Source organism: Lactuca serriola, chromosome 1, assembly GCF_051521515.1.
Source record: "Lactuca serriola cultivar US96UC23 chromosome 1, Lser_US96UC23_V15, whole genome shotgun sequence".
Lineage (NCBI taxonomy): Eukaryota > Viridiplantae > Streptophyta > Magnoliopsida > Asterales > Asteraceae > Lactuca > Lactuca serriola.
Window position 1 is genome coordinate 19,328,785 of NC_136408.1, and position 14,947 is coordinate 19,343,731.

General features: G+C 36.4%; 1 protein-coding gene across 1 annotated transcript; it reads right to left on the reverse strand.

Moving 5' to 3' along the window:
- Window positions 1-6,369: 6,369 nt before the first annotated feature.
- LOC145064356 (6,7,8-trihydroxycoumarin synthase-like) lies at window positions 6,370-8,241 on the reverse strand. The gene is made up of 2 exons (XM_079011839.1): window positions 7,203-8,241; window positions 6,370-7,116 (listed from the first exon to the last, which is right to left on the reverse strand). Exons 1-2 carry the CDS (start codon window positions 8,106-8,108, stop codon window positions 6,499-6,501), a joined length of 1,524 nt encoding a protein of 507 aa, XP_078867965.1. The 5' UTR covers window positions 8,109-8,241; the 3' UTR covers window positions 6,370-6,498.
- Between the last annotated feature and the right edge of the window lie 6,706 nt (window positions 8,242-14,947).

Genomic DNA, 14,947 nt, shown 5'->3' on the forward strand with positions numbered 1-14,947 from the left:
CGCCTGATGGGAAGGCGTGCTAATCGGGACTGACACTCTCTCTCATGCGTGATCATCAGTGCTCATAACTGTCACGCATCAATCACTTCCGAAAAACCCTTCGCATTTCCCTTGAAGATTTGGGACAAATTCTTCTCTCTCCTCTACTCACAGTATAAAAGGTAATGTAAACCATTGTTTACCTCTTTACTGCCCCCATATTTCAGTAAGCAAGAAACCTTCAAGCATTCTACTGTTCATCATCTCTCCCATCTTCTTCACAACAATGGCGGATTCTTCATCAGTTCATGCAACCTCTCACATCTTGCCGATTCGTCCCCAGCAGAGTTTGATCATCGATCTTAATCCTCAGGTGTACGACGCTTTCATGTTCCCGATAATCAAGTGTCTCAAGTACTCGCCGATTGCTCCTGCTCTTACCAAGGTTGAAGCAGTTCCTATAGAGTTCTTATCTCAGATCTTCACCACTGCTCATTACGACAAGGCAGTCGACATGATTTTCTTCGACGTGCTCGATCACAAGGAGTCGATCTCCAAGCAACGTTTTTGCTCGATTTTGGGGTTTGAACCTGATTCAACTAGGGTTAACCCTGAATCGATTCCGGTGGGTCACCTGTTTTCAATGTTCTACAACATGGGGTACACTGAGGTGTTGACTACGGTCACGAAATTCAAGAAATCGTGCCTGCCTCCTAAGTGGAATGGGTTGTTCACTGTACTATTCAAGGGGCTATCTGAACGAAGTGCTGGATCAGACGGAGCAAGCCGCCTGTTCATCTCAATACCTTACGGGATCTACAATGGTATCAACTTGGACTACGGGTCGGTCCTTTGGCAATAGTTGATTCAGAGTCTATCTTCTACTTCTCGGCATTTAGAGATTTCTTATGCTCGTTTTTGGACTCTTGTTACCAAATGGGTGATGGACAAGTACCATGTCCCCATTGTTGCAGGTTCTCCAATGTCTTCGATTGGTACTTTCCATACCACGAAGATCATTGTCTCCGATGCCTCCAAATTTCAATTTATTGGCTCAATCCCAGAGACGATGTATGGAGATGTTCCTGTCGACAACAGGATTATTCACACCTACAAGGAGTTTCGACGCTCTGGTCCGAGAGAGCTTACTCCTGAGATGCTCAAGTCTATTCATGAGGCTGACAAGCCCGCTGCAAGAGGAAAGAAGACTGACAAGGGCAAAGACAAGCAGATTGCAAAGGGAGGGAAAGGCCCTTCTCCCAAGAAAAGAAAAACCACTAAGGCTGCCCAATCCCCTCCGATGAAGAAGAGAAAAACCCAACCAAGGCGAAAGCTGGTTATCGCTTCTTCCTCCAACGAATCTAAGGGAGAGAGTTCGGATTTTGATGGATCTCCTCGTGGTAACACTCCACCACGATCGCCTACTCCAGAAGCTCACTTTTCAACTTCTCCAATCTCTTCTCCACCAGTTACAATTCCTATTTCCATTTCCCCCATAACCTCCACCACTCAAATACCATACACCTCCATCCCAGTACCCCCACCCATCTTTACAGAAGCAACAACAACAACTGCAGAAGTAAGAACCAACGTATCTAATACGGGGGTTCATACTGACGCACCCAAAGCCACCTCAGCACCCGAACCCACACCAACAACCGAACATACCACCTAACTCGAACCTACCTTACTACTGAACCTCCAGCTTCACCACCACCATCATCTCCTGCTCATGCAGCAGAGAGTGAAGAACCATTCCTTGGCGGAGAGGATATGACCTTTGATTCGGTCTACTATAGTCCGTTTCAAGTTCAGAGTGATGATGATGGCGATGCTCCCGTTACCAAGAAGCATCTCAAGGAGCTTCACGACAAGATCGATTCGCTCATCACATCCTCTTCCTCATCCCAGTATACTCTCTCTGAAGCTGCCATTCAGAAGATTGTTGATGCTTTTTCCAAAGCTCATCAAGTCTCTCTTGATTCCGCCACTGCAACCATTGATGCCTCAACCAAAGCCTGTGAGACTGCGACCGAAAAAGTCGATAAACTATTTACTGATGCATCTTCTTTATTACAATCATTACAGGAAACTGCTGAAGCCACCAAAACAAAGCTGGACCCCATTGTCAACCAGCTGGCTACATCAGTTGCATCAGAGCTGAAGTCGTTTGCTTCTCTTCGTCAAACTCTCTCAGACGACAACTCAGCTTTCAAGACAACCATTGAGGAGCGCCTCGTCAAGATTCAAGACGATCTAGCTGCTGAGAAATCCCTCATGGATGCTCTTGCACGGAAGACCACCGTTCTTAAGGTCAAGAGTATTCACCTCTCCAATTCACAAAAGGAGATCGAGTCTCTTCAATCTGAAAGAGAGATAATTTCTTCGTGTGTTTCGGATGTCCACTCAACTATATCCAACATCCTGGAAGCACATGACCCGATACTCAACTATTCTGTCAGGCGAACTCTTGCAGAAAAGCTCTCTCCTGCCCTATCACTACTGAGCAAAATTGAAGGGCTCCTTGATTTCGTGTCCATTCCGAAACAAGGGGGAGAAAAAGAGAATGTGTCTCAACCGCCTCCTACTTCAACAACAACACATACAACCGAACCTCCTCCTACATGTCAAGCCTCAGGTTCCGGTGTTAAAGACAAGGGCAAGAAAATTGCTGAGGAGAGCGATGATGATGATAAGGAGACTATTGCTGACATTCTGAAAAGGCAAGGTCGAGATAGAGATGCTGACATCAGCGCTCGTGTAGCTAGAGAGGCTGAAGAAGCCGAAAGAAGACAGAAAGAAGCTCACGACCTTCTCGAGAGCAGGAAAACTCTTTTTCCTCCTTGGACTCTTGAGAAGCTGCTGAAAGAAGCCATCGAAACACCCAGCATCTTGTGGCTAGAACCAGTGATCTCTTTAGATCGTTCTAATACTATCGATTCTCAGTTCGATATGCCACTGACCCGAAAGGCGTTTGTATTTCATGCCTTTGACAACATTGTTGAGTTCCCTCATCCTCATCCAAAAATTGATAGGTACTTAGTCGATTTCTATCTAAGGGCCGCTCAACCACAGTACCAAACATGGAGCGCTCAGAAGATTATCAATGTTCGGGTTCTGAAGCCGTACAGGGAAGAAAACTTCACCAACGTTCGGTTTAAGGTGCTAAGGGGATCTGCTAAGACCGAACATGCCCTCTCGCTTGCTGATCTTCCCAACTTGAATCCACACGATTGGATCATCTTGCACATCATTCTTCTTACTAATGAAGTAGAATATGGTCCGATCATCGACCACTTTAAGAGAATGCTTGTTTGTTATATCATGGAAGTCGCAAAGATGGATCAGGAGATTACGAGCGTATTTAAGAAAAAGCCTACCATATCTCCTGTTGGCTCAGCAAGTGACCTAAACATGATGCAGATGGGGAAGATAGACCTGAAGAGAAACTCTGTTATGTTTACCAGAGACGAAGGCCAGAAATGTCTTTTCGCTTTGGCAGACAAACATCTCTATACCACTGCATGTCTGGAGCATGTCTTAGGGATTATCCATCGGTGCAAGCAAAATTCAGCGGATGACAAGAAGTACTTTGATGATATGATTCAATGGTAATTCACTTCAGACAGACAATCATCGCCCTGATCTCACGTCTGTTTGATACAACCAAGAAAGTTCCAACTGCTAGTCCAAGAAAGAAGAAATGATAGCCTCGCTCCAAATTGACGCAAAGGGGGAGATTGTTAGGTCCAACTTTGTGTTGCGTCTATTGGGCTCGTTAGTTAGTCCATGTTTTGTCTCCGGTATGGGTCTGTCCATCCGTGAGTTTTATGTAGGGTTTATTATAAATAGATGCTTGCATGCATCCTAGAAGGAAATGATTAGAAACGATTAGAGAAGTATTTTCAAGCGTATTCATCGTTCTTGTTTTTGTAACCCTAGAATCCTCTACAGTGGAAGTTCTTAATCGAGCTCTGCTGAGGATTGAGTTAATATAATCATTCAACTCATTCAGATCTATACTTGTGTTTTATCTCACTGTTTTTTACGTTCTTTATTTACCTGTTACAAAGATCTAATCGATTAAAGAGTTTTATAACTCATCAATGGCAATTTTCAGCAAACCATAAAGACCATTTGTGCAGTTTAGTCAATAATTATTTGTTTTTTTCCAAATAAAATTTCTTCACTTATGTCCAAAATGTATTTTTTGAAGTGTTTAATGTCACTTATTTTCAATAGAATGTCTCATTTTATGCACTAGTATATATATAGTTCACATTTATTATGTTTTTTTTTCAATTTTTTGTTACATTTAAATAAGAAACAATTTTTTTTTTCAAAATTTCGGAATTATTTATTGGATTTTCAACTTGTCCTTAAAGTTCTATAGTTTTTTTTTCTTCCAAATCCGATATTTAAGTTTAAAATCTAGAAAGTTGGTTTGAAATTCTAGAATGTCAATCCAAAATTGTTTTATCAAAATAAATATTTTTTTATTCGAAAATCAAACTAAATGATTAGTCCGTTTTCAGACTAAGGGGTCGTTTGATAGTTACTGACTGGGTTAGAGCTGACTGGGTTAGAAGCTGACTGAGTTAGAAGTTCTGACTGAATTAATTTCTGACTGAAATTTGTTTGTTTGATTTTATAATCGACTGACTGTACAAAATGACTATATTACCCTTAAACAATAATTTTTATGTTTTTAAGTCATTCTTCTCCAAGTCTGTTTCTGTTTTTACAAAAAAAACATACACATATTTTTTAGCATACACACAAATATACACTCATAAGTTCATTAAAATTTACAAACTACAATACCCTTTTAAAGACAATAAATAACCTTTTTATATAAAAAAATTATAAAATGCAAACTTCAAAGTACAAAAACATACAATGAAAACCCATATACCAATGTGAAGATGAATTTTCATGATTCACGTTTTGACAAAACATGCACTTCAAAAGTTCACTCCAACTGCAAGACAAACTTGCTCTGTGATATTTATTTATCTTCACCCACAGTTTTGAATGTGCTCTCTACTACCTATGATGATGAAGATGTGAGTTTACATGTTTTGAGTTGGTTGGTAATCTTCTACCGAATTCAAAGATGACCCAAGATGCAATTCAATTCGTATGGTTGAATTGAAAATTCCTTTCAAATCAGCATAAATAATAGCTCATAAAATTCAATATTCACACTATAAACATCCAATAAAGCTGAAAATTAACAAAATGAAAACCTATCGGAAAGGAAAATCAGATCATAAGTAAGTTTCTGCAAAGAAAATTGAGTCCTAATGATCCTGTTGGTTCTGAAGAAAGAAAATACATAGCATGTTATCTGAGACCATGAATTTCCACGATTTACAAATACATGTGAGTCTAGCAGCCTCTTTTTTTTTCTGAGAAACTTGAGTATTTGCATAAATATATCTAGAGGCAACCAATCAAATGCCCCAATGGATGAGGAACATATGATAATTTGATCGGATAGGGTTCCATGAACTGAACTATAGTCCAAATTGTATAGTGAGTTTGAAGTAGAATCACTCGAATTCAAACCACTGGAAATCGATTCCCAAATTAAAAAAATATCAACATATGAAACATGGACAAGGCTGTGAATTTAACTCCACCATTATAGCTTTATATATCACCAATGATCAAGATCAACATCGATGAACAGGGGTAACATTTATGAGGGCAAATATTTAAACAATTAAAATTGATGCTAATGGTTTTCGCAAGCTGTCAATAGAAATAGCAGGATTTGATTATGTGAATATTGGAGCAGACGACATGATAAAAGTTCTTCCTGATATCTCTATTTAGCAATTAGAGCGGCACAGATGGAAGGGAATGAGGAAGATGACAGCACCATTTTCTGTTCAGCCCTAGCACATACATATATGATAGTGTTGGTCGGGGGAGGGAGGAGCAGCGCAGGAGGTGCCCATGTGGGAGGCACCGATGTAGGAGGTGGGAAGAAAAAGAATGTGTTGGAAGAAGGAAAGGGCAAGTCGGGGGAAAATGAAGTTTCAGTCTCGGTCAGCATTATATTTCTACAGGACCCAGTCTGATAATTTTGTGGACCGAGTATGAGATATTGACCGAGTCAGGTGCAAATCAAACACTCTGACTGGACCGAGTCAGACAAAAACGTCTGACCGGACCCAGTCAGTACCAAATCAAACAGCCCCTAAGTAATTATTTTTGCCATAAATTTTTTTTTAGTCGTTATCTTCCATTCGTACTAGATTTCTAGTAAGTTTAGATTAGTTACTTACAGCATTTTTTTTTTTATATCATGGGCTCTGTTGAGGCGCCACCAAATTATAAACTAAAACAACACATTATTGCAAAAAACTCGTAATTATTGACTAGTAATTAAATGGAATTTTGCATTGAAAAACATGAAACATGCTCGAACGATCATATATTCAATCGCATCCGAGAAAAACTGGATTAACAAAATCACATATTATCCGGGAAAACATCCCATTAACCGACTCAGCAGCCCTGAACATGATCGTAAACTTTACCCACCAATCGAAGCGCATCCTTCTTATGCGAAACAGTCCCCGGAGTTGTCAAAGTATTAATCTCCTTCGTCCCCTCCGGTAACTTCCAGTCAAACGAGTAAACAAGATTCGACAGAGCCAACTCCATCGTCACAGCTCCCATCGTCATCCCCGGACACCCTCTCCGACCAGACCCAAATGGAATCAACTCAAAATCCATTCCTTTGTAATCAACGCTACTTCCCATAAACCTCTCTGGCTCAAACTCTTCGGGTCTTTCCCAACATTTCGGGTCTCTCCCCACTGCCCAAGCGTTCACGTACACCAGAGTCTTCTTTGGTATCTCGTATCCGTCTAAAACGCATTCTTCTCTCGATTCACGTGCCACTAAAAGAGGTGCAACTGGGTACAATCTAAGCGTCTCTTTTATCACTGCTTTCAGATAGTTGAGCTTATAAAGATCACATTCCTCTACTTTCCCTTTGTTCCCGATTGCATTCCTCACTTCTTGTTGAACTTTCTTTAAACATTCAGGGTTCTTCATCAGCAATGTCATCGCCCACACCACTCCCGAGGCACTTGTTTCAGTTCCCCCTAACATGATATTCTGCAAATTTCAAACAAAGTTATGGCTTAATTACTATCGAAAGTCGAAACAACTTCAGATTCGAAATTAAGAATTGAAATACGCACCATAAGCACACCTTTGATATTATCAAAAGTGAGATCGATATAAGAATCTGAGTCTTCTTTGACACGAAGCAAGATATCAACCATATCTTCTTGCATTTTGTTTGGTCTGTTTCGATTCAGATGCTCATCAATGATTTCTTGATAACACTCATCCATTTCTTTGAAATTCTTTTCGAGTCTAGGAATGCTTCCATTAAGATTATCAAGCCACCCCATCAGAGGAAAATAATCTCTGTAATAAAAGTTAACAAGTAAAGCTTGACACTCTAATAAAAGCTCCTGGAATCGTCTCACTTGGTGCTGTTCGTCATCATAAACATACGGCCTATTGCCAAAAGCCACCCTCGAAATAATATTACTCGTCAGAATCATCATAGTCTCACTCAGATTCACTTCTTTTTTGATTGAAATTCGTGTCTTTATAGCATCAATCATGGCGAAAACTTCTTCTTCACGAACCGAACGAAACGAGTTCACTTGTTTCGAAGAAAACAAATGAATGATACATATCTTTCTCATTTCTCTCCAGTACTCACTGTATGGTGACCAAGCTACATCTTTATTGCTGTACGACATCTTTTTCTGACCTGTCAATATAGGCCTCGTGCAAAAAACCAAATCTTTCGTTTTCAAAACTTCTTTAGCCATGTCAGCAGAAGACACAACGAGGGTCTGAATGAAACCAAGGCGCAGGGACATTAAGGGGCCATAACGTTTTGAGAGACGCCATAGGTGGTCTGCAAGGTCGGATGTATCGAGCTGGTGCAGGTTTCCGATTAGAGGGAGTCCGGGAGGTCCGGGTGGTAGACGGTGGAGGGTTTTTGAAAGAAAGCTTCTAAATTTGAAAAGAAGGAAGAAGATCAAGAAGACAGGAAGAGCTGATAGTGTGATGAAGAATGACACCATTGTTATCGTTGTTGATTGGAGATGAGCTCCAAGCAAGCAGGAGCCTTGTCTTTATATACTTCAACTCCCTCGATATGTTCATTATATTTACGTCATGCATGAGCAAAATCAGGGATAAAAATCAAACTGTCACTAGCTGTGTGTTGTGCCTCTTGGCCTTCGAGGGTAGCAGGAGGTCGACTGTACGTACCGCTTCTTTCATCGAATAGAACGCAGTGAAGGAGCCTGCCTGATTACGTGGCCGACTTTTACGCCTCATCAAAGTTTCGAAGCTTCGATATATTCCATCGCGCAATCCGAGATAATGTTGATATTCTTTTTTCTTCTTATGTAAGGAAAAATATTCCTGGACGTTAAAATTTAGAAAAATAAAACTCCAGATATATCGGTTTCCGCCATGAGAAAATTGCAGCTGATGGATTCCTATGCACCGCCACTTCCAACCGACACATCGAAGAAAGAGACAGTCTAGAAGCCTGTTTTATTACGTGTCCATGCTTCACACCTCATCAAAATCTATTGAAATTCCCAATGTATTCACGATATATATCTTAATATCTTAGGCAGGGCGGTATGCCCCGGTGAGAAGCTCGGCGAGTTCGGTGAGGAAGGACATCTATAATAATGTATAATGTATTCAACTCTATAAAGTTCAATGTAATACACATCATCATTTATTATTCCATACAATTCTATTCATTTTTATCCCACGATGCATTAAACTCTACAAGTTCAATAAAACATATTTATTTAAAGATTTAAAGAATTTTATTTTTCTTATTGAAGAGTTTAATGACCATTGAACTCCAAATCCATTGAATGTCAAGGTGACATTTCATAATGGTGGAGTTGTATTCATTGAATGATAGCTAAGCATGACACCTCATTCAACTCTTCCATTAAACTCCCCATAGTGGATGCTCTAAATATTGAGTTTGACTATGTTGAGTAGATCAATGGGTTGGGTGGCACCGACTATTTCTCTTTACTTTATTTATTTATTTTATTTTAAAAAACCTCATATAAATACAGCTCATATACACTCTCTTAAAATGTAGCATTCGTCATTTTCATCGGACATGTTTGATGTCTTGCTTGAAACAACCATAGATGTCATTCAGGAGACGGAGCCAGAACAGATGATTTGATCAACTACAACAAGAAAATGCGAAGAATGCACGACGGAGGAAGAGAAGATACATACAAATATTTTGTGAGGCAACTAATGAACGACTCATGCAAGATTACTTTGTGGACGACGCTACGTTTATAGGATATTATTTTCGCCGCTAGTTCCGTATGTATAAATCTTTGTTCACTACTAGGAAAAGGTGGAGTTTCCTACAAAAATTTCCTAGGACCCGAAATTTCTTGCTACTTCCTACTTATTACTGAGGAACTTCCAAGGAAAACATCTTTTTAGCATTTTCTTAGAAGTTCCTCGGTAATAAATAGAAAATGCCAAGGAATTCTTCGCCCTTAGAAGTTCTTATGCTTTTCCTAGTAAATAAATATATATTTAACGTTCCTAGCTAGTTCCTCGGTATTTTTTTATTACTATTTTATTATTATAAACAAATCATATATTTTTTTAAGTATATCAAACAATTTCACATTTACGTTAGAAGTGTTTCACTTAAGTGGTTCCTAAGAGCAGAATTTCCGAGAGATCTCCTAGGAAATTGTTAAAAATATCTCTTACCGTACACGTTAACCTTTTACCATTTGTCCTAGGAAGTCCATCAGAAATTCTTACACGTTTCCTAGGAAATAAATACATATTTAATGTTACTAGGAAGTCCCTTAGAAGTTTCTAAGAAATAAATATATATTTAAGTTCCTAGATAGCTTTTCGGTAATTTTTTTTATTACCATTTTAATATTAAACAAATCATATCATTTTTTCTAGTATACCAAAGAGCTTCATATTTATGTTGGAAATGTTTTGCTTAAGTGGTTCCTAGGAAGTTTCTCGGAAGTTCCTACGTTTTTCTTAGGAAACAAATAAAGTTTTCATTCTTATTATCATATTATTATTAATTTTATCATAAACATTCTTATCATTATTATTATTACTATTATTGTTATTGTTATTATTAACAAAAATATTATTAATATTATATATTATTACTATTATAGTTTAATTATATGATATCGTTTAGTTTTTTTATTACGATTTCGTCTACAAAATAGAACAACGTATAGAACGAAAAAGACGATGCTTTAACATAAAAAATGAAAAACGGGTTATATTTATGGGAAATTGTCTGAAAATACGTAGAAAATACCAAAGGATTTCCTATGCAATACAAAATTTGTCACCAATCTATTAGAAATAAGTAGATATTTCCAAAGGATTTCCTAAGACAAAATCTTGTGTTTTTTATTTTTTTTACGGGTTTAAACGTTATTTTTTTCTGTTTCATATTTTGTAAAACTTTATTACACATTATATACCTTTATCTTACAAAGTTGCACATATTATACACTTACACAACCATATATATATATATATATATATATATATATATATATATATATATATAATGTCTTGAGTAATGAGTTATGATGGTGTACACGTATGTATGTATGTGTATATTGCATATAACTTGGTGAAATAAAAGTAATTTATGCATAATGACGTGGAAGAAAATATAAAATGAAAAAATGTCGTTTGAGCATCAAAAAATAAAAATAAATGATGTTCCTAGGAAATCTCATGGAAATATGTAGGAAATACCCATAGATCTCCTACATAATACAAAATTTGTCACTTATCCATTGGAAATGCGTAGGTACTTCCAAGGGATTTCTTACGACCAAAACTCGTTTTTTATTTTTTCAAGGTTTAAATCTTGTTTTATTTTGTTTCATATTTTGCACAACTTTCTTATACATTAAATACTTTTATCTTAACAAGTTATACATATTATTCACATATACATACATATAGATTTATAATGGTAAATGAATGTTTTGAGTATGGGGTTCTGATGGTATGCATGCATGTATGTATGTATATACCGTGTATAACTTGGTGAAATAAAAGTAATTCATGTATAATGACGTAAAACAAAATATATAACGAAAAAAACATCATTTGAACATCAAAAAATGAAAAACAAATTATGTTCCTAGGAAATTGCTTGGAAACGAGTTGGAAATATCTAAGGATTTCCTAGACAATACAAAATTTATCGCTAATCCCATGGAAATATGTAGGAATTTCCAAGGGATTTTCTAGGACCAAAACTTCTTTTTGTTTTTTTCGGGGTTTAAATTGTTTTTTCGTTCCATATTTTGTACAACTTTCTTATACATTAAAAACTTTTATCTTATTCAGATAAATGTGATACATACATAGATATACATGTGTTTGCAACTTCATAATTTATTACTCAAAACATTCATTTTTTATTCTAAGTTTATATTTTTGTATATGGATAATAAGTATAACTTGTTAAGCGAAAAGTATTTTGTGTATAACAAAGCTGTACAAAAAAAGGAAGCTAAAAAAATGATGTTTGAACCCTCTAAGACGAAAAAAGAAATTATGTTCCTAGGAATTCCCTCGAAAGTTCCTACGCATTTCCGAGAAAACTTAATATTATTTGTTATTTTTCCAACTATTTTATTATTATTATTATTATTATTATTATTATTATTATTATTATCTTTTTTAACATTATTAGTATTTTTAACATTATTATATTTTAATATATATGTGTCTATAGATTAATGAAATCTTATCAATATTAATATTATTACTATTATTATTATTATTATTATTATTATTATTACGAAAATATTAACATTGATAATAATAAGTTAATGATATAAATAAATTTAATATTAAATTTATAATTAATTAGTAAAGATGATTTAAAGCGGGAAACTATTTTTTTTTTCATTTTTTTCGTTTGGTCCTCGGTAATGGGTCGGAACTTCCGAGGAAATTAATTAAATAAAGTATTTTCACAAGCCTAAATTTAAATCTTTAGCCCGTTTAAGCCCATTAATTATTGCACCCTATCTGTGTCTTGTGTGTGTCTTTTATTTGCAGCCAAAATTAGATGCAACGAACTCCTCTTTCTTCTTCTTTGGCTCACGGTTAAAGATGGTTGATATGGCCGAAGGTGAAGCGTCTGTTCGAGTTTTCAGTCGGCGATGGAGGGTGAAGGTTAAAGCAAGTTGTTTATGGTGGTTATGCGACAATGATGATGTTGGTGTTTTTAGTTGTGAAGACAACGACGGTGGTGCAAGTTGGGCTTGGTTGTGGTTTCGGTAAAGGTTAAGGATGGAGGCGGCTCGGTGTGTTGATGGCAGGAGGTTCGATGGTGGTTTTTGGTGGGGCAGGTGGCTGTGTGGGTGTAGTGGGTGATTGTCGGTGGTTGATAGTAGATGGCAGGTGGTGTTAAGGTGGTGATGTTGGCGGTCACATAGCTCAATATCATCATACTTACGTGTATTATTAACCACTCCAATTGTAGAGCAGGTACTAATATTGTGGGTTTACGTATTTCAGTTAAGAGACCCGAAGTAGCAAAGCCCTAGGTAAAAATAGTACTTGAGGCAGTTATTTCGGTTAAATAATTTTTTCTTATTTTGAAATAAGGGACTATATGAATAAGGGAAAAACTCCATGAAAGAAAAATTAATGATTCATATAAATCACTTAGTGGGAAATGGACCGAATAAATCCAACGAGTGATTAATAATACTGCTAGACATAAAAAAGTAATTATCATCTCATTTTCGGACGATCATATGGTTTTATGATTTTATTGCCCAATAAGGTTATCAAATGAATTATAATTACAATTGAGGTCCAGCTAGGTGGTTTAGTATGGTGGTTGGTATTTAACAGGTTCATGGTGTTGGAAGCATCTTGCGTGAATGATGTTCAAAGCAGGTGGAAGTGAAGATTATCAACATGTAAGTTTTTTTTTTTAAAATAATTTAAACATACTCTAATCTATTGCTATTACACTTTGTAAACTGTATCACATGTGTATATATCCATTCTTATGTGTTTATGAATTCTACAACTAGCTATCAAAGTTATGTCTTTATGAATTCTACAATTAGCTATCATGTTATTACATTTATTAAATATCACCATGTGTTTGATAAAATGTATGAATGACTGAACTAATCTGTTAATCTACTTGTTGGGTGATTTTGTAATTTTTCTTGATAGTTTGATAAAATGCTAAGTAAAATGCCCAATTGAATGATAATGAACTAACTACTTTTTTTAAAATCATGGATAAAAGTTCCTAAACTTTGGATTAGATTTTTAATTATACTAGTTTTCGTTATTAACTTTAGCATAGCCTATGTACTATAGTCTGAACCATAAATTGAAAGAGCGGACATGGAACTTTAGATGATATCTAAAAACTCTCTTTTACCCGATGCTACCGAAGACAAGTCAAAACAAGGAATGTAACCTTTGGATGATAACATGCGGTAGATCCATATTGGTAAGATTCAAAAAATTTCAACTAATTACTCGAGGTCATTGCTTATTTTCATCAGAGGCTTTACATTTACATGTACAAAGACTTAGGAAATAATTGTTTGTAAATACATGTTGTATGTTACAACAATAGATAAAAATGTTAATAGCTCATGATGTTGAGACGGATCAGGTTCTTCTGTGACATCCCCAAAATCTCGGCCAGAAAAGACCGATTTCATTTATGCTTTTTAAATATTTTCAGAGTAAATCCTTTTGATTTTAAAAGATATGCGAAATTTGTTCCCAAAAACAAAACATGATGAAATAGATTTTTATCAAAACATTTCATGAAAAAATATAATTTCATTTCATAATCAAAACCCGGGATGTCATGTTCCGATACAGACCATAAAGCATAAACGATAATATTACAAGTCATTCAACAAATATATACATATACGGACTTGTAAACAAAACAACTTGATGATTATCCATCTTATGCCCTCGCGCCACTTCCTGTAATACAAAGAAATTGAGTGGGTCAGGCTTGGGAGCCTGGTGAGCATATAGGGTTTTCAACCCACAATAAATAATTAAATTAATTTTCATCAACCAACAATAACCCAATTACCCATTCCCGTTATTCTTACTTTATGTCCCTAAAATAACTAACACAAGGGACCTAGTCTAAGAATATTTCATCGGGGCGACAACACATGCATTCGGGGATTTCCCAGCAATATATGTCAAATAAGGCAACCATGGGGGGATGGAGTACAACGAATGAACACCCAAGTTCATTAACACCTACAGGTGGCGAGCCTGCTAGTGTTCCACAAGACTGTCTACTTGTCTAGAAAAGTCCGTGGTCGTCATCTAAACTCCGCTAGATGACTAAATCAAAACAACATCGAGGCCTCTCATCTGTTTATTACACACCAACTATCTACCCATGTTCTACCCAACATATTAGTAGATAAAAAAAAATATACGTTTTTATACATAGTTTAAAACCTGTATATCATGCTTTAATCAATAAATATTCCACATAACAGATGAGACACACACACATAACACGTATTTCATAGAGAATAAATCAGATCTATGAGATAGAAGAGAGTGAATATACATTCACACATATAACAAAAAAATATATACACATAGCACGTATTTTATATAAAATACTTCATAATAATGTGTTGGAAGAAAGTAACTACACACTCACTTGATCAGAAGATGATCGGACAACACTACGGCTTGCAGAAGTATGTTTCTCCGTAGATCTGGAAGATTTTTCACAAAAACCGGGCTCCTCGCGGGCAGGGTTTCGGCTCGGGAATAACGTTCTTCGGGATCCTCGAGACTTCGAATCTTG